The 26,866-nt window shown below is 41.9% G+C and overlaps 1 protein-coding gene across 1 annotated transcript; it reads left to right on the top strand.

The window, feature by feature from the left end:
• The first annotated feature begins 267 nt into the window (after positions 1 to 267).
• Positions 268 to 23,962, top strand: C11H1orf174 (chromosome 11 C1orf174 homolog). Its single transcript, XM_063436571.1, has 5 exons — positions 268 to 398; positions 11,823 to 11,936; positions 14,470 to 14,898; positions 18,097 to 18,239; positions 22,485 to 23,962. The coding sequence occupies exons 1-5, from the start codon at positions 384 to 386 to the stop codon at positions 22,486 to 22,488; spliced, it is 705 nt and encodes a 234-aa protein (XP_063292641.1). The 5' UTR covers positions 268 to 383; the 3' UTR covers positions 22,489 to 23,962.
• Positions 23,963 to 26,866: the final 2,904 nt, after the last annotated feature.

The following is a 26,866-nucleotide window of genomic DNA, read 5'->3' on the forward strand; positions in this document are numbered from 1 at the left end:
TATGAAAATGGAAATGTTGCCAGTTTTTTTGTTAATATTTTTCTTCAATGCTCCTGACACAAAAAAAAAAAAAACAAGACGCAGAAACAATAAAAATAACTCTGACATTCAACTTTAAAGTGAAAAAGGAATGATATAAATAAACAAGAATGATAAGGTCTATGTGTCCTTGGTTTTTATTTATTTTTTTGCCCTCACTAAGCATGGCCGACAGCCATTTCCGCCCACTCTCCGCTTGCCGCATGACGTCAGACGCAGACCGGTTTCCCGTGTAGCAGTGACGTTGTCCAGCAAAGTTTTTGGGCGGCGCCGGTGACGGAGCACGGAAAGTTTTGGAGTCGGGTCGTGCAGCTTGGGCGGTGGGAGGACCGGGATCCTTCCACATGAGTAACAGAAAGGTGTGGGAGGAAGGAGACGTAAATCTACTGACCGCACGCCGGTCTGTGAATAACATCATTAACCCGCACTGGGCCGGGTGGGACTGTATGAAAGGGAAGGGTTAATGGGAGGTCTTCACTAATTAAATATTTTGATGCAAGGTTGAGCGGTGCGGTGGGTGTTTTGGTGGCCAGCAGGGATGGAGGTGATTTGCAGGGAGGAGATAGGGTGGCTAGAAAAAATGTGGCAAAATGACCTACCCATTGATGGGTTATGGGGCAAGGGTGTACGTGTCAGAGGACCCTGTAACTAAAGTATGATTTATTGAGATTTTAGAGGGAATTCTATGTGTATTTTTATTTTTTAATTCTTTGTGGCAATAGTAGAATTGTAAAAATATCAAGCCGGTTAAATTTAGATTTTAGATGTGGCAAAATGACCTACCCATTGATGGGTTATGGGGCAAGAGCTATAGGGTGTACGTGTCAGAGGACCCTGTAACTAAAGTATGATTCATTGCGAATTTAGAGGGAATTCTATGTGTATGGGTTTTTTGTTTTTTTAATTCTTGGTGGCAATAGGAAAATTTGTAAAAATATCAAGTCTGTTAAATTTAGTTTTTAGCTGGTTTGCCGGAAGATTTGATCTTCATTTTCTATCCCGGTTAAGTTACGTCGCAGAGAATAGCGCTCTGAGTGTTGGCGATATGTTTTTCGCAATGTGTCGTTATGGAATTCTGGATTTGGATATTCTGGAATTTTGGATGTGATGATAGTATTCCAAAATATTCCATTCATGGATTGTTTGGTTTATCTGGTATTGTAGTTTTCATAAATTTTTGGACGACGTAGTCAGCCTTTGAAATATTGCTTTGTCTTACATTCGTTTTGGTTTTCATCATAACTTTGGCATGGTTGGATTGCTTTATGGTGGTTATATTATTATTATTTATATAGTGCCAGCAAATTCCATAGCACTGTACAATGGGTACCATATCACTCCTGACGTGATTTGAACACACATTATTCCATAGACCTTTCTTATTCTTAAAACAGGCATTCGTTTCAAGGTGATTCAGCTCATGGTTGGAAAGGTTGACACATGATGTAATGGGTTAATGAATTATGTGAAGATTATTATTACTGTCCTTTATTAAGTGCCAACATATTCTGCAATGCTGTGCAGTTGGGGGGGAAAAGAAAGTACGTTTTACACAAATACAAAAGGTAAAGAGGGTCCTGCTCTTGATTTGAGATCTGGCCACTAAAGCACTTTTTTATACAAAGTTCTTGATTAGATAGCCCTTGAGCTTTTAATCTAGAGACAAAGATGCACACTGGTTTGAGATTTTCAGAACATTTAAAGAATTGCAGATTTTGGATATGGTTTTCAATGTAGTTTTGAGTATAGATGGTTGCTTAATCGATCTGAGGTTGAACGGCCTGTTAAGTGTATAGATAGGATATTTATTTTTCTTTGCATCACTAGAATAGCTAATCAATGTGAGAATGGATAGATTTGTATAGTAATAGGTTGAAGAAGAATTTTAGGCTATTGGTTTTTTTTTTTTTTGTGTGTGATGGATTTCCAGAAGCTTTGGGAGAACTGTAGGTGACCTTTTTCACATCTCCAATTATGTGGCATTGGCAGATAGGGAATTTAATAAGAGCATGCCTAGAACACTTTAAGGACACATGACATGTGTGACATGTCATGATTCTCTTTTATTCCAGAAGTTTGGTCCTTAAGGGGTTAAAAGACTGATGTTACCCAGTGTGACATTAGATGGATTGAGTTTGTGGTTTAGTTCTCTAGCATGTAAGCTCATTGAGCAGGGCCCTCCACCCCCTCTGTTCCTGTGCGTCCAACTTGTCTGGTTACAATTAGATGTCTGTTAGTCCACCCATTGTATGGCGCTATATAAATCGTAACATAATAATAATGATGTAGGGTTGGTTTTTCGTAGATGGTTCATCATGTTAAAATGTATGATAGGAGTTGTGTGTGTGTGTGTGTGTGTGTTATACTGTAGAATAGGTAAAAACAGGAGAAATTCAGTGTTTGTAAAATACTAATAATAATTCAGTAGGCAGCTTATCACCAAAACCTAAGGTGTCTCTTGTCCGGTAAAAGGTACGATAAAACACAGGGGTTAGGTGTAGTGCCTGAAATGTCCTTCGGAGATATATGCAGCGACGAGGAGAAATAACTGAAACGGATAGTTTAGCAAGTTAAAATCTCTTAAGGAAATAGAGGTCGATAACCTTTTCACTCACACTTTTGAGGAACTTGGATAAAATGTACACCAGCAGGGGTGGAGGTGGTTTGCATGGAGGAGATAGGATGGCTGTAGAGCTATGGCAATGTAAATTACCTTTTAATGGGTTATGGAGCTAAAACCTGTCGATTCCACCTTAAAAACATTGCCCGCATCTGCCCCTTTCTCACGCAAGATGCTGTCAAGTAGCTTGTCCATGCTCTGGTAATCTCTTGCATGGACTACTATAATTCTCTCCTAGTTTGTCTACCCAGAAGCTGAACTGCCCCGCTGCAGTCCATAAGGAATGCTGCTGCCAGGCTGATCTTTCTCACCCGTCGCTCCTCTCATACCTCGCTCCTCTGTCAATCTTTACACTGGCTTCCTGTATCCTTTAGGTGTCAATTTAAAATACTAACCCTTACCTATAAAGCTCTAGCCCCTCTTACATTTCTTCACTGATTTTGTAGATATGCCCCTTCCCGGTCTCTCCGCTCTTCTGGTGACCTCCTGTCCGCTGCTCTCACAGTTACTAACTCGCGCTTGGAGTACTTCTCGTGGGCGGCTCCCTTACTTTGGAACAGCTTTCCTGCCCCATCACACTCTCCCCTAGTCTTCAGTTGTTTAAGAAGTCCCTCAAAACACATCTGATCAGAAATGCTTATGTACTCCCAGAGTAACTTATCTATACCTATCCATATCTGTCTCTTGCTCTGCTTAAGAGCCACACTCCATAATCTCCTCCAGGGATGCTACTTTTCCAACTTGTTTGGTGGCTGTCACCCTTGCTGCCCTGTTGTCTATTTGTACCCCATCTCTTCTAGACTGTTGGCTCATTTGAGCAGGGCCCTCATCTACCTATTGTTCCTGTGTCACTGTAATTCTCATTTATTGTAAATGTCCCCCCCACCCCACCCCCCTTTCTTAATATTGTAAAGCGCTGCGGAATTCGTTGGCCCCCTATAAATACCAATAATAGGGTGTCCGTGTCAGAGGATCCTGTAATTAAGAGATGAATTCTATGTGTGTGTTTCTTTCTTTATTCTTGGTGATGGTTAAAGAGGGTAGTAGAGGACATTTTATCATGGCGTGAGTGGCTTTTGTGTCTCCTGCCATGGTACAATGGATAAAGGAATTATGGAATTATTTTAGTTTTCATTCATCAAGTAAGGTTCTTGCCCACCTCTATCCACTAGTCCACGAAGCTCCCCCAACCAGTGACTTTTTTTTTTTTCTTTAGGATGGTTAAATCACAGTACTTGCAGTACCACTGATTGATATGTCACGGTCCTAAGTTCAGATTCTTTTAAATGCACTAGTTAGGAGTGCAATCACCATTGTTATGGTGACATGTTGAGGAGACACAGTTTACTTGTTGGGATTGTAAAAGTGTGAGAATTATAGGATGGGTTTATTTGGTGTTATATTTTTAATACGTAGATTGTTTCTGTGGTTCACAGAGTGGCCATACCTTCCTCTGTTTTTATAGTTTACAGCAGTAAGTGTTTGTCTGGAACTGAACTATGTTATTCAGTTTAAAAATATGTGAATGTGAATGTGTTTGTGCTGGTAAAATCAGTGTGAATGGAAAGGAGCGGATTGTACAATAATCAATGTTTAGTGCATTTATAGAAGAGCTTTTTCATGTTTCAGGACAGTTGACTCATTTATATTGTGGGAATAAATTGAATATATATCTGTGGATGTATTTTGTGTTTCAACTGGTGCATAAGCGTATGTAAGCACTTGACTTGGTGTGTGTTTTAGATGTGGGATGCCATTAATGCTATAATTTATGGTGAGCACAAAACAACAATAAAAAAAAAAAAAAATGAATCACGCGTTTCTGATAGTTCCTATTGCCTGCCTTATCGGCACATGTGGGTTAGTTTGCTCCTGGTGCTGAATGGACAGTTAGAAGCTTTGCAACTTCATCTTCTGTTTTAAACATGACTATGAATCACTTCACTGTACTTCTCAGCTATAGTATACAAATAATGAATACATTAACTAAATTTACATCATGATGAATATGCATGATCTGATTATTCTCATGTCTGCGGTGCACATGAACATTCATTTAATTATCCTGTCTTATCAAGAAATATCATAATCAACTATGCCGAAAAGCTAGAGAATAACCATTTGTTTAGTCTTGTATTCATGCAAACTTAGCAGATCTGTTTGTTTTTCCTTTAATTTTAAACCTTCAATTTTCTGTTGTGAACATCATTTTTAAACACAACAGTGTGTGTTAACACATTTGCTGCTTTCATCTTGCTAATCCTTCTGGTCCTTGTGTCTAATGTGGGTACAAAGATGATTTGTAAATATGAACATATTATATGCATTTAAGTGTGTGTGTATTTGTTTTGATTTTATTATTTATTTGAACACAAATAGATAAAAATATCAACATTTAGTTTTACTGTGGTGAGTACAAACTACTGGCATAATCATTAATAATGTAAGGAGGGTATTACTTGATCAGTCTCTCATCCAATGTAGAAAAAGTGATGTTGCGTTTGTTGTAACATTCACATTCTACTGTGCTTTTTGCATACTTTTTTGTTTGTTTTTTTAATTGTTGTAAAAGGAATCCCACTACTATAAATTTAAATATATATTTTTTAATTTTAGAAAAACATTTTTAAAGTTTAAACCACTTAGAAGAGGGAAACAGTGGATGCGGAGATAAGATGAGGATTTTTTTTAGTGTTTTATCTGATGCTTCCTTGCAACTTAGGTGAATTTCTTAATGAAACGCATTTGGACTGTTGGATAGGTAGCATATTTTACTATATTCTACAAAGTTTAAATCCATTGTTTTGCTTTATTTTCAAAATTCAACTTTTTTGTTCCTGTATGTGTAATGTTTGAATAAGTTTGTGATTTTCCCTTAATCTTTGTTTTTCTTGCCTCTAAACATCTAAACTTCATTAGCCCAATCAAACAAAAAAGGTTAGCATTGTCGTCTGAGTCTGTAAAAAAGGGGCAGCTAGAGAGGGTGGGGGGGGGGGGTTGTAAAAAAAGTTGTTTTTTTCCCCCCTTCAAAAACAGCCTTACTTGTGCTGTGGTGACAGCTTTTCTGTAAAGAGGAAGTGAAGCGTGTGTATACACCCAGCTGTCTTGTCTGACTATTTTGCTTGTGTGTTTCTCATTAAGCAGTTTGCTTTATACTTATTACATATGATATCTTAACCAATGTCAAGTAACCATTTTATTATTGAAAGGTTCATGGTGGGCAAAAATGCAGAGTAAGGTTAGAGGAGTTAATAACTTTTTTTTATTAATTAACTAATTTCAATGTATTACATAGTGAATCCTTAACGTATGGAGATTTGTTTGACTAGGTACAGAAGATGACCTCTTTTTTTAAATGAGCTTCATTTGTCACCTCGCAAAGTGTTACACAAATGGCATTTTCGATTGCATTGTTCGTAATATTGTTTGAAGCTCTATCGCTCTATTCTCAAGTGTGTGCGGTTTGTTCACGTACACCCGCTCCTTCAGATATCCCCACAGGAAGTAATTACCGTATTTTTCGCTCCATAAGACGCACCACACCATAAGACGCACCTAGTTTTTAGAGTAGGAAACCCAGAAAAATAAATATTCTGAACAAACTGTCCCATAGTGTTTAACACCCCCTCCCCTCTCCTGTCCCATAGTGATCTTTAACCCCCCCTCTCCTGTCCCATAGTGATCTTTAACCCCCCCTCTCCTGTCCCATAGTGATCTTTAACCCCCCCTCTCCTGTCCCATAGTGATCTTTAACCGCCTGTCCCATAGTGATCTTTAACCGCCTGTCCCATAGTGATCTTTAACCGCCTGTCCCATAGTGATCTTTAACCGCCTGTCCCATAGTGATCTTTAATACCCCTCCCCTGTCCTATAGTGATCTTTAATACCCCTCCCCGTCCTATAGTGATCTTTAATACCCCTCCCCTGTCCTATAGTGATCTTTAATACCCCTCCCCTGTCCTATAGTGATCTTTAATACCCCTCCCCTGTCCTATAGTGATCTTTAATACCCCTCCCCTGTCCTATAGTGATCTTTAATACCCCTCCCCTGTCCCATAGTGATCTTTGATACCCCTCCCCTGTCCCATAGTGATCTTTGATACCCCTCCCCTGTCCCATAGTCATCTTTGATACCCCTCCCCTGTCCCATAGTCATCTTTGATACCCCTCCCCTGTCCCATAGTCATCTTTGATACCCCTCCCCTGTCCCATAGTCATCTTTGATACCCCTCCCCTGTCCCATAGTCATCTTTACTACCCCTCCCCTGTCCCATAGTCATCTTTACTACCCCTCCCCTGTCCCATAGTCATCTTTACTACCCCTCCCCTGTCCCATAGTCATCTTTACTACCCCTCCCCTGTCCCATAGTCATCTTTACTACCCCTCCCCTGTCCCATAGAGATCTTTAATACCTCTCCCCTGTCCCATAGTGTTTATTAACCCCCCTCCCCTGTCCCATAGTGTTCTTTAACCACCTCCCCTTGTCCAATAGTGTTCCCCCTCTCCCCTCATTCCGTAGTGTTCCCCCTCTCCCCTCATTCCGTAGTGTTCCCCCTCTCCCCTCATTCCGTAGTGTTCCCCCTCTCCCCTCATTCCGTAGTGTTCCCCCTCTCCCCTCATTCCGTAGTGTTCCCCCTCTCCCCTCATTCCGTAGTGTTCCCCCTCTCCCCTCATTCCGTAGTGTTCCCCCTCTCCCCTCATTCCGTAGTGTTCCCCCTCTCCCCTCATTCCGTAGTGTTCCCCCTCTCCCCTCATTCCGTAGTGTTCCCCCTCTCCCCTCATTCCGTAGTGTTCCCCCTCTCCCCTCATTCCGTAGTGTTCCCCCTCTCCCCTCATTCCGTAGTGTTCCCCCTCTCCCCTCATTCCATAGTGTTCCCTCCTCCCCTCATTCCGTAGCGTTGCCCCCTCGTCCCGTAGCGTCCCCTCGTCCCGTAGCGTCCCCTCGTCCCGTAGCGTCCCCTCGTCCCGTAGCGTCCCCTCGTCCCGTAGCGTCCCCTCGTCCCGTAGCGTCCCCTCGTCCCGTAGCGTCCCCTCGTCCCGTAGCGTCCCCTCGTCCCGTAGCGTCCCCTCGTCCCGTAGCGTCCCCTCGTCCCGTAGCGTCCCCTCGTCCCGTAGCGTCCCCTCGTCCCGTAGCGTCCCCTCGTCCCGTAGCGTCCCCTCGTCCCGTAGCGTCCCCTCGTCCCGTAGCGTCCCCTCGTCCCGTAGCGTCCCCTCGTCCCGTAGCGTCCCCTCGTCCCGTAGCGTCCCCTCGTCCCGTAGCGTCCCCTCGTCCCGTAGCGTCCCCTCGTCCCGTAGCGTCCCCTCGTCCCGTAGCGTCCCCTCGTCCCGTAGCGTCCCCTCGTCCCGTAGCGTCCCCTCGTCCCGTAGCGTCCCCTCGTCCCGTAGCGTCCCCTCGTCCCGTAGCGTCCCCTCGTCCCGTAGCGTCCCCTCGTCCCGTAGCGTCCCCTCGTCCCGTAGCGTCCCCTCGTCCCGTAGCGTCCCCTCGTCCCGTAGCGTCCCCTCGTCCCGTAGCGTCCCCTCGTCCCGTAGCGTCCCCTCGTCCCGTAGCGTCCCCTCGTCCCGTAGCGTCCCCTCGTCCCGTAGCGTCCCCTCGTCCCGTAGCGTCCCCTCGTCCCGTAGCGTCCCCTCGTCCCGTAGCGTCCCCTCGTCCCGTAGCGTCCCCTCGTCCCGTAGCGTCCCCTCGTCCCGTAGCGTCCCCTCGTCCCGTAGCGTCCCCTCGTCCCGTAGCGTCCCCTCGTCCCGTAGCGTCCCCTCGTCCCGTAGCGTCCCCTCGTCCCGTAGCGTCCCCTCGTCCCGTAGCGTCCCGTAGCGTCCCCTCGTCCCGTAGCGTCCCCTCGTCCCGTAGCGTCCCCTCGTCCCGTAGCGTCCCCCCCTCCCCTCGTCCCGTAGCGTCCCCCCCTCCCCTCGTCCCGTAGCGTCCCCCCCTCCCCTCGTCCCGTAGCGTGTCCCCCTCCCCTCGTCCCGTAGCGTGTCCCCCTCCCCTCGTCCCGTAGCGTGTCCCCCTCCCCTCGTCCCGTAGCGTGTCCCCCTCCCCTCGTCCCGTAGCGTGTCCCCCTCCCCTCGTCCCGTAGCGTGTCCCCCTCCCCTCGTCCCGTAGCGTGTCCCCCTCCCCTCGTCCCGTAGCGTGTCCCCCTCCCCTCGTCCCGTAGCGTGTCCCCCTCCCCTCGTCCCGTAGCGTGTCCCCCTCCCCTCGTCCCGTAGCGTGTCCCCCTCCCCTCGTCCCGTAGCGTGTCCCCCTCCCCTCGGCCCGTAGCGTGTCCCCCTCCCCTCGGCCCGTAGCGTGTCCCCCTCCCCTCGGCCCGTAGCGTGTCCCCCTCCCCTCGTCCCGTAGCGTGTCCCCCTCCCCTCGTCCCGTAGCGTGTCCCCCTCCCCTCGTCCCGTAGCGTGTCCCCCTCCCCTCGTCCCGTAGCGTGTCCCCCTCCCCTCGTCCCGTAGCGTGTCCCCCTCCCCTCGTCCCGTAGCGTGTCCCCCTCCCCTCGTCCCGTAGCGTGTCCCCCTCCCCTCGTCCCGTAGCGTGTCCCCCTCCCCTCGTCCCGTAGCGTGTCCCCCTCCCCTCGTCCCGTAGCGTGTCCCCCTCCCCTCGTCCCGTAGCGTGTCCCCCTCCCCTCGTCCCGTAGCGTGTCCCCCTCCCCTCGTCCCGTAGCGTGTCCCCCTCCCCTCGTCCCGTAGCGTGTCCCCCTCCCCTCGTCCCGTAGCGTGTCCCCCTCCCCTCGCCCCGTAGCGTGTCCCCCTCCCCTCGCCCCGTAGCGTTCCCCCCCTCCTCCCCTCGCCCCGTAGCGTTCCCCCCCTCCTCCCCTCGCCCCGTAGCGTTCCCCCCCTCCTCCCCTCGCCCCGTAGCGTTCCCCCCCCTCCTCCCCTCGCCCCGTAGCGTTCCCCCCCTCCTCCCCTCGCCCCGTAGCGTTCCCCCCCTCCTCCCCTCGCCCCGTAGCGTTCCCCCCTCCTCCCCTCGCCCCGTAGCGTTCCCCCCCTCCTCCCCTCGCCCAGTAGCGTTCCCCCCCTCCTCCCCTCGCCCCGTAGCGTTCCTCCCCCCCCTCCTCCCCTCGCCCCGTAGCGTTCCCCCCCTCCTCCCCTCGCCCCGTAGCGTTCCCCCCTCCTCCCCTCGCCCCGTAGCGTTCCCCCCTCCTCCCCTCGCCCCGTAGCGTTCCCTCTCCCCTCGCCCCGTAGCGTTCCCCCTCCCCTCGCCCCGTAGCGTTCCCCCTCCCCTCGCCCCGTAGCGTTCCCCCTCCCCTCGCCCCGTAGCGTTCCCCCTCCCCTCGCCCCGTAGCGTTCCCCCTCCCCTCGCCCCGTAGCGTTCCCCCCTCGCCCCGTAGCACTCGCCCGTAGCGCTCGCCCCGTAGCGTTCCCCCCTCGCCCCGAAGCGCTCCCCTCGTCCCGTAGCGTTTCTCTCCCCCCCCACCTCCCTGCAAGACGCACAGACATTTCCCCTCACTTTTTAAGCGGAGCGAAAAATACGTTAATCTGATAATTTCTTAAAGGGACACTATAGTCACCTGAACAACTTTAGCTTAATGAAGCAGTTTTGGTGTATAGAACATGCCCCTGCAGCCTCAAAGCTCAATCCTCTGCCATTTAGGAGTTAAATCCCTTTGTTTATGTCACACCTCCCTGCATGTGACTTGCACAGCCTTCCATAAACATTTCCTGTAAAGAGAGCCCTATTTAGGCTTTCTTTATTGCAAATTCTGTTTAAAGGAACACTATAGTCACCAAAATTACTTTAGCTAAATAAAGCAGTTTTGGTGTATAGACCATTCCCCTGCAATTCCACTGCTCAATTCACTGTCATTTAGGAGTTAAATCACTTTGTTTCTGTTTATGCAGCCCTAGCCACACCTCCCCTGGCTATGATTGACAGAGCCTGCATGAAAAAAAAACTGGTTTCACTTTCAAACAGATGTAATTTACCTTAAATAATTGTATCTCAATCTCTAAATTGAACTTTAATCACATACAGGAGGCTCTTGCAGGGTCTAGCAAGCTATTAACATAGCAGGGGATAAGAAAATATTAATTAAACAGAACTTGCAATAAAGAAAGCCTAAATAGGGCTCTCTTTACAGGAAGTGTTTATGGAAGGCTGTGCAAGTCACATGCAGGGAGGTGTGACTAGGGTTCATAAACAAAGGGATTTAACTCCTAAATGGCAGAGGATTGAGCAGTGAGGCTGCAGGGGCATGTTCTATACACCAAAACTGCTTCATTAAGCTAAAGTTGTTCAGGTGACTATAGTGTCCCTTTAATTAAGATTTTCTTATCCCCTGTTATGTTGATAGCTTGCTAGACCCTGCAAGAGCCTCTTGTATGTGATTAAAGTTCAATTTAGAGATTGAGATACAATTATTTAAGGTAAATTAAATCTGTTTGAAAGTGAAACCAGTTTTTTGTTCATGCAGGCTCTGTCAATCATAGCCAGGGGAGGTGTGGCTAGGGCTGCATAAACCGAAACAAAGCAATTTAACTACTAAATGACAGTGAATTGAGCAGTGAATTTCCAGGGGAATGATCTATACACCAAAACTGCTTTATTTAACTAAAGTAATTTATGTGACTATAGTGTTCCTTTAAAATTATCTTATCGCCCAACAGTTGTCTCAGGAGGTCCATTGTGGCCCTGACTACATGGACAGTAGCCCCATCCTGTTTATACCACACAACAGGACGTCAACACTTTTCAATCATATCCCCATATCTCAAACCACCACTGTCTGTTTCAAAGAAATGTGCAATAAAAGTATAATGCGCACACTAAAAAAGTGGAAAAAAAAATTAATGTGTGTGTATATTCCATAATGGTAAATAAGAACAGTTTTTACTGTAGATGTGCTAGACTTCATCATCTTTGGTTTTGGGGCATAGCCAATGGCATACTCTGCAATATTTTTAGATGCTATTGCCACCATCGCTGTGGGTTGAATATATTAGAACAACGACTAACTTATTCATAGTTTTAGCCCACTTGGCCATTTTTTTTTTATTTTTATGAGCTTGTCACCTGTACATTTGTACTTTAATGTACTTTAATGTAAGCAATTACGAGCCAACTGAATATCTTTAAGAGCCAAGACTCCCTGGTCTTCTGATGTTTGGCAAGTCTTGGTTAGTGTGTTGCTTGAATTATGCTGTTACTAATAAAAATTAACTCCTGGAAATTGTTTTATTAAGTCAACAGATGGAGTGCGATGCTCAGCGCGTCAGAAGAATCGAAGTTTATCAACAGCTCCTACCTCATCTGACCATGAAGCAGAGACATGCAAGCGCACAAGGACAACAAACCTGGTATGCATTTACTAGCTTATTAACACACTGTTTTTAACTGTTTGGGCTATGTATGTAGAACATTCATAGTTAATCTACTTTTCCAGCAAGTCTTTTTCTCATTTACTAGTGGTTTTCTTTTTTTTTTCTTTTTCTTTTTTTACGGATGTGCCAGTAATTGATCTAAAGAGATAAAGAGGTGTACGGAGTAATAACCGCTATACCTATTAAATCTTGAAAATAAAACATTTTCATCAGCTTTAGGAAATGCATAATAAAATGGATACATTTTTTCTTTTTTAGGTCAAAATTCTCTGAACTACAGCAATAAAGCGTTTAGCTGTAGTGACATTTTATGAACCAAAATGGAAGGGGGTATAGCAAGGAATATTTAGGCAAATGTAGGGAAACACATAAATACACATATAGGAAAAGCGTCAGAAAAATAGTAAAATAGAACAGAAAATATGGGCAACATAGATCTATTTAATGCATGCGGAATTATTCCATTATATTATATCTGTGAATAGTAGCCAGACAGTGGGTTCCCGAAAACCTAGGTAAGTGTCAAACCGTGTACCACCCTGTAGTGGTTACGGTGCTTAAAGTGCCACTTGAACCATATATAATTGATAACTTTCTATATTTATATTTTACAACATTGTTTTTTTTTGTTTGTTTTTTCATTTAAATCCAGTTTTGAATTATAAATGTACTTTATATTATTCACTTCCATTTTCCCTTCAAACTCTGATTCTTCTGATTGCATCTCCGGCACAGAACCTTGAAACTCAACTAAATACAAATGCAAAGGAGACATTTTGAACGGTTACTTTTAGGACTCCAGTTTCTGTTAGATTCATGTTGTACCAGAGCAGTAATGATTGGCATTCTACCTACACTTCTTATAACCTTCTGCATTTTGGTTGTCTTAGCCTTATAAGAAACTTTGTATCTAGAGTGTGAAAGAGTTGCCAACAGTAAGCCAGTGCTCTGTAGAGATTTGGAACCTAAATTTGGGTCATTATGCCATGACATTGGTTTTCTACCGGTTGCCCAAGTGCAATCATACCTATTTTGAACTTAATTTGAGTCTATTAAAGGTTAACAAGCACTAATCAACACAAATTGTAACTGCATTGTAGAGAGCCTTTAATGCAAGCCAATTTTAATTTACCCCATAATTTTCAATTATGCTCATCCTGACTTTGGAAGTTGGGTTAAATGAAATGCAGCAGAATATGTTCCTTGTTTACCATTACTCTTGCATGTTATCAAAACTAAATATGTTGGTTTAAAGCTAATTATTTTAATTACTTTCTCTGCTTCACACTGCACAGAATGCCACTTTATTAATCATAGCGCAACTTTTCCTAACAAAGGTGCACAGAATACCTTTTTATAGCTTGTACCGTAAGGCGGCTATGGCAGGTTCATACATTGCTGCGCCAGAGTGTTGCAAACAAATAATTCTGCTAATATTTTTAGCCAGTTTACATGCTTTGTATTCCATAGCCTTCTCCCCTCCAACCCTACTTGCCGTTGTATCCCTACTTGCTTATGTAACACATCGTCGGCTGATGTAATTCCTTGATCAGACTGGCAAAACAATTTAGATTGGTAGCAGGGATTGGTGAAGTCTGTGTCGGATTAAAACTTAAATATGACACTGATTCTGAATATACATGGTGCTAGTAACAAAGTGGATTCATTATTGATCATCATGTTGAATGTGCCCTTTCACTAATATCTTACTGATATGTCAGTGCCCATACCGAAAAAGGCATAAAAATGCATTGTTCAGGGTTATTTAATTGAGAAAGCATCATCTATTCAATAAGAGGGAGCTAAGTGGTTGTTACCTTCTTATTATTCTGTAATGTGCTGTATTTGTCATATAACCTTTTAAAAACTAAAATGTAAACTATAACTATACTACATATGTAATCTCTTTATAGTCTAATTAAAACCAGATCAGGATCTTTTGCAATTGATACTCGGTTTTGCTTTTGTTTTTTTATATTGCCTTTGAACTTGTTCTTCTCTCTTAACATTTTGGTCAGGGGAACAAATATCGGTTTCCTTATCATTTGTCTTGATTTATCATTTTAATTTTTGTTGATTTTTTTTTTTTGTTTTTTTATATGAAAATGTATGTACTTGTGCTATAAATTTGTTTTTGTTTGAGAGACCTACAAAAATGCAGTGTGTGTGTGACACTAATTCTGGCTTTAGAAGGCCTATGTTACCCAAGTGTAAAATTTCTCAGGGAAAATTGACCCTATATTTGAATAATGCCAATTCACTTTTTAACTGGACCAACAATAATGCACATATTGCTGAATGGTTGCTGTAGTTCTTCACTGCTGAAGTATATTAATTTATATCATAGTGTATCGAGTTGACATTAATGGATAGTTCTGCAGCAAATGCCTATAAAATCTTGTAATGAAACCGGATTGCTAAAAATGTACCATGCACTCATTCAATGCTCTAGTGAAATTTATACTTTTATGTTTTTTTTGTTTTATGTTTTCATGTCTCTTCCTTTAAGGCACCTTCACCCAAAGGCACAGAAAAACGAACTTCTAAAAAACAGAAATGTGATCATAAAAATATGAAATCTAATACACATGGACAAATTTGTGAAAGTGGCAGTCAGATTTTTGGCAAGAGCAACTCTCCATCTTGTTGTGATAACATGGGCTCAGAGAGAGCAGTTAACCAACCAAAGAGCAGGGGAAGAAAATGTCCAAAGACAAAGGTTCGTGCTACCGAACGCTCTTTTTCCAATAGCCTTGATTCCTCAAATCAAGGTGTAACGAATGTCACTGGAGATGGTTCTGTGTTTTCTGATATAACACAATCTGAAGTCACCAGAAGAAAGCGAAATATTTCTGTCGATAGTAATCCATTTATTGACGAGGACAGCAACCAACCGATGCCATTGACGCGTTTCTTTGGAAATGCAGATCTTATGCAGGTACATTTTATTAAGTTTATTCAGAATATCATTATTTTGCTTCTGTGGTTAGCAGTTTAACCCCTTAGTGACCTGACCATTTTTCAATTTTCTTACTGTTGAGGACCAGGGCTGTTTTTACATTTCTGTGGTGTTTGTGTTTGACTGTAATTTTCCTCTTACTCGTTTACTGTACCCACACATATTGTATACAGTTTTTCTCGCCATTAAATGGTCTTTTTAAAGATACCATTATTTTCTTCATCATCCTATAATTTACTATAAAAAAAATGAGAAAAGTAAAACACTTTTTTTTCTAACTTTGACCCCCAAAATCTGTTACTCATCTACAACCACCAAAAAAACACCCGTGCTAAATCGTTTCTAAATTTTGTCCTGAGTTTAGAAATATCCAATGTTAACATGTTCTTAGCATTTTCCCCAAGTTATAGGGCTATAAGTACAAGTAGGACATTGCGTTTTTATATATATATATATATATATATATATATATATATATAAATTTTTTATTTTTTTTATTTTATTTATTAATTTATCAATAGTGACATTGTAACACTGTTATCTGTCATACATATCTGAATCACACCTCACATGTACATATTTTTTAAAGTGGACAACCCAGGCTATTCATTATGGGGTATGTCCAGTCTTTTTTAGAAGCCACTTAGTCACAAACACTAGCATTTATATTTGTTTGTGTGTTAAAAATGTAAAAAAACTATTATGAACGCTAACTTTGGCCAATGTTTGTGACTAAGTGCCTAGGAAAAAAGGCTTAACATGCCCCATTTGCAATACCTTGGGTTGTCTTCTTTTGCAAATGGTATGCCATCATGGGTGTAATTCTCATTCCTGGGCTACCATACGCTCTCAGAGGCAACATAGCCAATCTGGCAAATTGCAATGTGAAAAAATGGAAAATCAAGCCTGTCTGTGCTGTCCAGAATGGGAGCAACACCGATTGCAGGCGGGGGAACGGCGGCGATCGGGTAAGTTCTAAGGAATACCGCAGACGTACTAGGTACATCCGCAGTTCTTACGGACAGTTTTTTGTCGAACATACCTAGTACGTCCGTGGTCCTTAAGGGGTTAAGGAACAACCAACGCATTATAGCCTAGGGAAAAGCTGCAATTGACTTTTTATTAAAGGGACATGTATCCTTGTAAAACAACGGTCTCAGTATAAAGGCAGAAAAAACTGTTTATATATTATATACAAATAACCCCCCACCACCCAATAAAACCTCTGTTTTACATTGTTGTGCTAGTTTAAAAGGCAAACACAGTTGTAACAGAGAGCTAAGCTTGATGACAGTAGGAGTTTCACTGTTTGACCATGGAAGTTGCCATTAAATTGCAGCTCAAGATTTTAAAAGTCACACTTACCTATATGATTTGCCGATTTGACATACATATCTAAGCTTAGCTACTGATAGAAAAAGTAGGTATTTGTCATTTGGATTTGTTATAAAAATCAGATTACCAACTACCAGCAAGGCAGGACATGTTGGGGACTGATTTTATTAGGGCTTTACATTTTATGAGGATAGTTTTTGTCCTTGCGCACATACCAGAACCTCATCCGTAACATTGAAAGCACAAGTAAGAATAAGCAGGTGAATATGAAAGTCATATTTATCTGCTTTTTTTTTTTTCTTCATGCAGAATGAGACAACTGTATCATTCAAAGCTAAAGCTTTTGAACAAGACAGTTGTCTCAAAGTGATGCATGTCCCTTTAAACCAGACACTAGGATCTTTAAAGATCATTGTAATCTTATACAAATACATGCACAGAGCTAGATTGCAATCACCTTAAATCTATGTTAACTAGTGTAGTTGAACCAGTCTATTTTATAAAAATAAATTGTGCAGAGGATATATTAGTAAAGATAATGTATACATTGTATGTTTAAATGGGTGCGTCATGGAGTACTTTGCAGTAGTCTTTTGGAGAAGTACACAATACTCACAAAAAAAAACCTTTTGACAATCTGTAGAATAAATTGTCAAATTTCTTTGGTAAAGTCTGATTATGACTGTGCTGTGGAACTGAAAATTATCTACACCCTGAAAACAACTGATCATTTTGTTTTTTCCAAAACTAGGTAGCATAATTCCTCATTGTTTAACCTAAGTCACTCTTCCTAGTTTACAATTGATCAGATGGAAACGTTCATTTGGATTAACCCAGATAAAGTCCGTGTCTTATCTTAAAAAGTGGAAGCTGTTCCACAAAACCTCAGGGGCATGTTAAAATATCTTTTGCTCTTTGATAAAATTATCAAAATCTATTGTGAATGTTAATCTGTATTCTCTTTCCTAACGTTTTGTGCAGAGGAGGGGGTCTCTAATGCTTTGTTCCCTGGCAGTTCAGGGGGCCCCCTTGAATTCCTGGTAGTCCAGTGAGCTACTATAACTGCAGGGCAGCCAGTGACATCTAGGCAGTGTTCATTGTCTATACGAAGAGCATGCTTCTAGAGTGTGTCCTAGGATTTCGCTATGTCACTATTGATGTTGCAAGACTGTTCAAGTTATGCATGCGCAGTACAATTTTCCACGATCCCTAGGGATTGGAGACTGGTTAGATCAGTGTTGCCCCAGAAGTGGACGTGAGAAACCCAGGCAAGACAAAAAAAAAATCCTATTACCTAGTTCTTTTGCCTGCAGAATGAAACAAATCTTTCATCCAAAGAAATTAGACAGTTGCCTCAAAGGCATGCATGTCCCTTAAGTATTCTAGTGAAAGACTGATCAGTATAGTAAAATGTAATTTGTTTGTACCATGGCTACTTTAGGAAATAAAAGTAAATGGATATGTGGTTAAAATGTAGATGGCTTTACACCAAGGTGCACTACCACACGTTACAAAAAAAAAAATCCTTTACCCCACCCCCTTCCCTTATCTTATATCCTTATTTTTTTCTTTCTTAAATGCCGCAGATGGTTGTATTGTTATACGTGTAAGTAACTTTGTCATTGGTTCTGATGCAAAAACATGTTGAGGAAAATACATGCTCCAGTAGTATTGTATGTTAATATTGTAGCTATAGTGTTTCCCAAATCCCATACTTGCCCAAAAATCAACAGTATTTCCTGATCGTTAAGCTGCCTGGTTTTCACATTTTTCCAGTAGCAACTGCAGTGAATGGAACCTCTGTGGCTGTGATTTTAACTGTTGCATTTGTTTACTCTGAAGGACATACCACCAGTCATGCCTTCCTGGGCTTTCATGAGCAGAAGGCAGGTCAGAAATCTTCATTTTCGAGCAAAAGATGACGACGACGATGATGATGAAGATGACGACGAAGATCAGGAAGTCACAATTCATAAAGATAATGTGTAAGATGCATTTTAATTTAAAACATGAACACAGTATACATCATCTATTGAGATTAAGAGTTGCAGGATTTAAGGCTGAACAGCAGTAATTTATTGTATTAACAGAATTGCTTAATAAGACACATACTTGAAGTAAAACAGGCCACAATTTTATTAATTTATTTTTAATCACCCCACTTGCCATCTATGTATAATTCATCAACTTGCCATCTATGGGAGAGTAATCGGAGAATAGCTCATAATTACCAGGAATTCCTTGCCGAATTCAAGCTCACGTTTGAGCCATTGGGTAGAGAGGATGACGCCTCCACTGCCCTAATGCACATCAGACAAGGTAACCGGTCTATCTCGGATTATGCTATTGAATTCCGTACCTTGGCTTCCAAGGTAGACTGGACTAACAATGGGTTAATCTCAGTATTCAAAAAGGGTCTCTCAGAGACTATACTAGATGAGATAGCCGCTAAAGAATTACCTAAGAGTCTTAACGAATTTATTACGTTTGTCATGCATATTGATAATAGGTTAAGACTCAGAGAAGTCACCAGAAGCAAGACCAGACATACGGCTATGTCCCTAGCACCTCAATTCTCTAAACCTGTTTTTTCTAACCTCCCTGTACAGTCCGAAACCCGAACCTATGCAGTTGGGGGTCACTAGACTGTCGGAGGCCGAAAAACAGTATAGGAGAAGGGAGGGGGTATGCCTATATTGCGGTAGAAAGGGACATATGATAACTAATTGTCCAGTGCGTCCGGAAAACTTCTGCACCTAAGAACATTAAGGGGACAGATCTTAGGTGTGATGGAGTTGTCCTCTAACAAAAACAAAAGTAGATTCCTCCTTGAGGTATCTATTTCCCTTGATAACAAGAAGTGCTGCTGGAAATTTTATTGATGTCCAGTTTATTAGGGGTAATGAGATATCGGTCAGGGAGAGACCTACGCCGCTAGCTGTAGAGGCTATTGATGGTAGACCACTCACACAACTGCTTATAACCCACGAAACTGTCCCTATTACGATCTCCATTGGGTCCTCCCATAGGGAGGAGATGATGTTTCAGGTTATTACTTCTCCATCATGTCCTATCATATTAGGGTTTCCGTGGCTGAGTAAGCACAATCCCTATATTGACTGGGTTAATGGGGGGATATTAGAATGGGGTAAAGAGTGTATGGGGAGATGTATAAAACCAGTACTAAAGAGATTGGATACTATTGACTTTCCCACTACCACTCCCCAAACTCCTGGAGTTCCCATACAATACCGAGAACTTCAGGAGGTGTTTAACAAGGCTCAATCCGATGTATTGCTTCCCCACAGAGCATATGACTGTGCCATTAACCTGTTTCCAGGCGCTATGCCACCTAAGGGGGCAGTTTATGCCTTATCTCCCCAGGAGAGTAAAATAATGGAGGAATACATCAACGAATCCTTGAGCAAAGGGCACATAAGAAAGTCATCCTCACCAGCTGGTGCAGGATTCTTTTTTGTTGAGAGACTGCATTTAATACCCGTAGTGGACACTATGAATATCTGGTAATGCCAATTGGGTTATGCAACGCCCCGGCCGTATTCCAAGACTTTATAAATTATGTACTCAGGGAATTCATTTACTCATTTGTCTTGGTTTATTTGGACGATATTTTGGTGTTTTACCCTGATCTTCAAACTCACCACTCCCATGTGAAACAGATTTTGCAGACGTTGTTGAAAAATAAACTTTATTGTAAATTAGAAAAGTGCATATTTGACCAGCCTGAAGACCACTTTTTGGGTTACAACATCTCTGCATCGGTATTTTAAATGGATCCTAAAAAACTAGAGGCTGTACTACACTGGCCATTACCCTCTGGTTTAAAAGCCATTCAAAGGTTTATTGGTTTTGCCAACTATTACAGAAGATTTATCAAGGGATTTTCTTCTGTAATAGCCCCATCACTAATATGACTCGCAAAGGGGTTAGTAGCACGGTATGGTCCAAAGAGGCTGTGAATGCTTTTGAGACTCTTAAACAAAGATTTGCCTCTGCGGACATACTAAAACATCCCGTCACCAGTAAACCTTTTATATTGGAGGTTGATGCATCCGAGACAGGGATAGGGGCTGTTCTCTCTCAGAGAGAAAGCCAGGGAACACCATTGCATCCTTGTGGCTACTTCTCCAGAAAGATGTCTCCTGCTGAGCGCAACTACGATATTGGCAATAGAGAACTGTTGGCCATTATTCTTGCCCTCAAGGAGTGGCAACATCTTTTGGAGGGTTCCAAGGACCCCCTGTTGATCATAACCGACCACAAAAACCTGGCATATATAGGGGATGCCAAACGTTTGTCTTCCAGACAGGCTAGATGGTCACTGTTCCTTTCACGTTTTAACTTCCTCGTTACTTATAGACCTGGTTCTAAAAATACCAAGGCTGATGCCTTGTCCAGGCAATTTGATAATGAGTCCGCTCCGGAACAGGTGACATCTCCTATTATTGCACCAGAGTGTATTATTGCTACTACTGTCCTCTCACTGTCTTCTCCACTGCTTGGCACCATACTGGAGGCCCAGCCTCAGGCGCCCAGTGGTAAACCATATGATAAACTGTTTGTTCCCCTATGTGAAAGGGTTAATATCATGAAAGTGTTCCATGACAATATAACTGCTGGACACCCGGGCATCAATAAGTCCACTGCAGCGATCACTAGATCATTTTGGTGGGATTCACTCAGGAAAGATGTAAAGGAGTATGTGCAGGCATGTTCTGTGTGTGCAGTTTCTAAGGTGACTCATGCACTTCCTTGTGGCCTGTTGCAGCCTCTTCCTGTTCCTGACATTCCATGGTCCCACTTATCCATGGACTTTATTGTTGAGCTTCCTAGCTTTGCTGGGTTCACTACTATTCTCATGGTTGTAGACCGATTTTCTAAGATGGCTCACTTCATTCCTCTCAAGAAGTTGCCATCTTCGCAAGAATTGGTCCTAATTTTCATACGTGAAATTGTCAGTTTGCATGACATCCCTCACAATATTGTGTCTGATAGGGCTCTCAGTTTGTGTCCAGGTTCTGGAGGGCGTTCAGTAAACAATTGGGGATTGATCTCTCCTTCTCCTCCTCCTATCATCCACAGACCAATGGTACAGCTGAGAGGGCTAACCGGTCATTAGAAGTTTATTTGCGTTGTTTTATTAATAGCACACAGGACAATTGGGCCGAGTTCGCTAGAAACAATGCTGTTCATGACTCCTCTGGGCACAGTCCATTTTTTGTCAATAATGGTAGGCATCCTACGGTTCACACACAAAACAAAGAGGCTTTGTATCTAAAGCATGGACCACTGTAACATTAAAAATAATTGTACTTGTATATTTACAGTTGGTTTTAATTTTAGAGTGTTCCTTTCTTGGAGGGTTGGCACTTTGCGGCCAGAGTTGTAACTCTACCTCCAGTAGTATTAGCCTGCTGGCATCAGATCATCAATCCCCATTGGTCTCTCCTGTCGGGCTATTCTTTGGGGTGTCCTTTACCCTGCAATAAGTGGGAGTGACTTCACTGGAGGAGGTTCAGAGTGAAAGTGCATGTCAGCAAATGGGGTGTATATTATTTATATATATATATATATATATATATATATATATATATATATATATATATATATATATATATATATATATATATATATATATATATATATATATATATATATATATATATATATATATATCTATCCCTTCTGTGGGCTCTGTGCCTGTTCCTACTGAATTCTGGGTTTTTGTGGTGTACATTTAGATATGTATCAGCTGCTGCTACAGTTGTGCTTTATATGAATATCTCAAGAGATTTGTTAAAAATAACTTCCTCACCAGAAGAGTATCAGGCTGCTGGGAGAACTTTGCATTGGCATTGGAACGAAGGTACGTTTTTAACATTATTTTATTTTTAATTGTAGTAAGGGGTGCAGATCGACAAAGTCAGTGTTACTCTAACCAAATACAATGTTGTTTAACACTATGTATAGGGCAGTGGCTTAATGACCCCATTCTTCTTTCAGAATATATGACCTATTCAAGCTGTAATTGACCTGATTTTCATTCTATATTTATATTACACGCAAATGTATGTCCTGAGCGTCCTGTGATAGAAATTCTCCATCCTTCACTACTCCAATACACACACTTGTGTCTCAGAAAGTATAATATTAGCTGTGATAATATAAAACATACATATATTGCAGATATTTTTGTTTTTTTCCTTTAGGTAAACAATCATTGCCTTGCAGACACCTCTGAAGCTGAACGTACACACATCCTTGCCTTCTCCTTGAGAGTTTTACAGGAATTCATCTTTGTGAAAACCAAAGTGTTTGTCCCAGGAAGATTATCTGATTGTTTTTAGAACATTATACCTTCTGCCAACGTTTAATTTATTTAGTATGAATGACATTTAAAATTTGTGGTGCACTATGATTGGGGGGATGGAGTCACCATAAAAAAGGGTTAATATGGATCTATGCTATCCTTTCTTTTGTTCTGGGGGACATATGCACAATTGATGCTCCTCTTTCAAGCCCACTTCATAGTGTCATTCTTGTGGAAAGTTAATATGGTCGGTGGTGGCTTTAAATTTATTCAACATCTAGTATTGTCAAAGTACATACAGAGCTTAAAATTTGGACTTTAACAATTATTTGTCACTGCAAGCCTGGAGGAATAATTTCACATTCTCAAGAGGTGAATTTCTACTCACAAGGGCTAAATATTTGCTCATCAATTGCTAGTGATGAGTGGAAATGTTAAGCCACGGTACACATATATATTGGTGTAAAAGGAGTGAACACCATTTATTTGATATAGGTAGCCCTATTGTTAGACACCCTTAAATGGGTACAGGTTTGTTCAGTCTCTGTACTGCTGTACAGGTTTTTGTTGACAGACTCTCTGTGTGCCCTGGGATTGAGTATAGTTCGCCTTTTTATGGTTGTTAAACATGAGTTAAAATGTAAAAAATGGCACCACTGTCTTGATGTTGCTTTATATTTGAGATGGGACTAGTGGTTGTCCATGTTAAAGCTCTAAATTATGAGGAGCACCAAATTGCAAACCTTAATGTGCCTGACTTAAAAATAGGTCCATTGATTGTATGTCAGGCAAATTCTACATTGCAGACTGCTTTGGAATTGTGCGATGTCTAATTTATATTAAATTAGTTTTGTAAAAGATATGTGCATTTCAAAACCCTGTCAGCTTTGTGAAAGGGCTATTTTAAAGGTGAAACATATTTTGGCCACAAAAATGGGGATGCTATTTAGAGGAAATAATGGCTTTTCTAAAAAATGATCTAAGGTGGTCTCTAGAGAGAAGCAATTCCGTACGAGCATAGAGGGAGAGTGCTAAAGGGCTTTAATAATGGGATTTAAATATTTAATATTGTATATAGATGTTATTGCAGACATTTTTCTTTATTTCATTTTTTTTTTTTAACATGTATACAAAGATTTATATGTAGAGTTCTACCTAAAGAGTTATTGAATGATTATAAAAACAAAGAATAATTGTGTTTTTCCTTTTTATTCTGGCTTGAGGACATTTCCCTCCATTAAAAATAATGAAATTAATTCCTTAAACTGATCTTCCTCCTACCGATTTGCTCAGTGGAATAGCATAGGATGTGACTTCCTTATATGATTATTTGAGTCATGCTAATTGCTCAGTGAAAGAATGGTATTTAATATTCCATATTTTTAATTTAGTATAGCCAATGATTCCCCCCCCCCCCTCTATTTTGAAAGGATTCATCATAATTTAATAAAGATGTATGTTATACACATACATATGTGTGTACATAAAAGACCAATATCTAAACACACATTTCTCCAGAATTTGGTACCTCGTTGCAACACACAAGGTTCGCACATATATTTCTTGATGAGGCACACACAGGATTTATGTGAATCACAGTCTGTTCATTTACCCAATAGAGACTGATTAGACCTGTAACTATGTCCTTTATCAAGACCTTCTGATCCTCTTACAGAACATTTCATAATATCCAAAGATGGTATATAGAACTCCAGCAGAGTTGAATATAGAGTTGATTAGTTTCAATCAGGCAGGGTAAGTTGTTGATTGTGTATACCACAATATGCTGATCAATAACTCACTTGAAGAGTAAGTTCAAATGCTATGGCTGATGAAAAATTAATTCTTACAATACATCTGGAATGGTGTATAGTGAAAAACATTTTAAGGAATATGCCAATTTCCCTCAAATAGCACCACCATAAAACACCACCAAACTCAATTAGCAGACACACAACAGCCAGTATGTAACAATTCCCTTCACTGCTCTTGCAGTGAGATATACTATTACAAAATGGCATTACAGATAAAGATTATGCTTTTAGTTACTTTTACTATAAAAGAAGAGTTTTAAAAATTTGGTAGCATTTTATTTTATTTTTTTAATTCTTTAAGACATGAAGCTCAGTATACATTTGAACAATATTACACCGTTGTGAAGGAAAACATTCCTGATTATGGGTATTTAGGTTTTATAGAGCAGATTACAGCTATTTCTAGGGCTTTTTAGAATCCCATGGTCATTATGGTTGTCTAGATATAACACGGGGTTCACTAAAGATATTTTAAAAGAGTTGGCCGTTAATTGGGATTAAATTAGATGAGTAGACACAGCTCCACTGGTTGGAAATAGGTAGTGAGCCATGAGATTTGAGCTGGGGTGGGGGGGGGGGGGGGGGTTTCAATTTAAGAGCTATCGTAGCTGGGGCATTCCCGGTATCGGGCCTTTCAGGGCTCTTTAAGGTAAGATAAGGTTGGTACTGTGGGCATGGTAGGCTATTGGCGTACACGAACGATAAAATAAACTGAAAACATAGTATTGGTTCAACAGTAAAAGAGTGTGTATATATAAAAAGAAAAGGTAGATATTATGAGTCAGGTAACCACGTTGCTGGAACAAAAAGGATGACAGCAGGATCCCAGATCGTGATTGTGGGTGGGTTGATGTCTAGACCGAGCGTTCCGAAGGCTTCAATCTCCGAAGCGTCATACACCCGGTGTTCTGTATTCTGGTGCTGAATGAGGAGCAAGTGGGGCAAACCCTTAGTAGTCAGGGCGGCTGTCGGAGACTGGAGAGATTTTCTTCACAGCAAGGTTGCGTGTGAGATCCATGTCCTCAAAATGGTATGGGGATTTTCCCCTGGTCGCATTCAGAAACGCCACTTTATCCTGACCATTCTGGAATTTTATTAGCAGGTCGCTGGTGGTGAAGGTTTTTGCCATCTGTGGTTTAGGGAGATGGAACTTTTTCCTCTATTGCTGCCAGTTGGAGGCCTATGCTAGCCTTGCTGTAAGGTCACTGACCTGTTTCTGCAGTTACAGAATTTGGGTTGTTTTGCACGGTTGTAGTCTACTCCACAGCCTCCAGGCGTGTAGTAAACACCCTGACATCCTCTCTGACGTGCTATTTCTGCTGACAGTTTAACAGAGGTCTGCCTGAAGACTAGTGAGTATTGCTGTGGTAACTGGAGGGGAAGCTTCCACCTTTGGTGGGACTGGGTTTGGGTGGTCCACAGTAGCCCTAGTCTCCCATGGTGTGAAGGGGGTAATCTTCCGACTCGTCGGAAAAGTCAGCAAGGTCCGCCACTATATTAGGTCTGTTCCCGTCTTGCGGCCTCCGCAGTGGGTCACCAATATCTGTGGAATAACTGAGCCGATCCACCCGCGGTTTTTTTTTTTTCGCCCCATCATGGGGAGATGCTTCCCAGTCGTCTGTGGGTTATTTGTGCCTTTTGGGGTGCTTTAAATTGGGCGACTATGGTGCACCGACAGAGCTCCACAAACCTGCGGCGATCTTGGTCGAGAGCTGGCCTCGCCCTCCCCAGCATTTTAATTTAAAGCATATTTAGTTTCTCTTATGAAAGTTTTTTTATTTTTTTAAATGCCAATATTAAGCCATTTTGTTTTCATCCAGCTGTTTCAGTCACAGCCAGGAGAGGTGTGGCTATGAGTTAATTCACAACATTTAACTCTTAAATGGCAGAGAATTGAGTGCTGAAACTGCAGGGGCATGATCTATACACAAACTGATTCATTCAACCGAAGTTATGGTGATGGGAATGTTCCTTTTAATGTTTTTAGATGAGTTAAAAAAAAAAACACAGAGCATAAGAGATACATAGATGCATGAATCTTCTTTTGTCCTGCTTGTCATCAAAACAGTGGCAGCCAACCGGACGCACTTCAGATGTGGAATTATGGAACTCCACAACTGCTATAATGCCAAAGGTTTGCTACCTCTGACAATGAAGTTCTTCCATTAGTGCCTTCGGTGTCAATGTTTTAACACTGTTAAAATGAAAGACATGCATATGGTTCTTCTAGTGTGGTTGGTTTGTTTAGAGTTCTGCTTGACATGAGATGATCACGTCACCTTTTTTCCAACTAATACTAAATGTATAGTTAGGGGCTCTATTAACATCGCTGTATCTCTGAAACATAGACAAAATCTGCTTAAAACAAATATTAATCACTATGAGAAAATCTATACACAACCTAGATAAATATTTATTTTTGTACAAATGACCGTTCTGATTTTAGTGATAAAAGCACATTTTGGTA

The sequence above is a fragment of the Pelobates fuscus genome, chromosome 11 (genome assembly GCF_036172605.1).
Source record: "Pelobates fuscus isolate aPelFus1 chromosome 11, aPelFus1.pri, whole genome shotgun sequence".
In the NCBI taxonomy this organism is placed as follows: Eukaryota; Metazoa; Chordata; class Amphibia; order Anura; family Pelobatidae; genus Pelobates; species Pelobates fuscus.

Coding starts and splice junctions, on each gene's coding strand:
- C11H1orf174 (XM_063436571.1), top strand. Junction 11,937..14,469: donor GCACAAGGACAACAAACCTG/GTATGCATTTAC, acceptor TCTTCCTTTAAG/GCACCTTCACCCAAAGGCAC. Junction 14,899..18,096: donor GAAATGCAGATCTTATGCAG/GTACATTTTATT, acceptor TTTACTCTGAAG/GACATACCACCAGTCATGCC.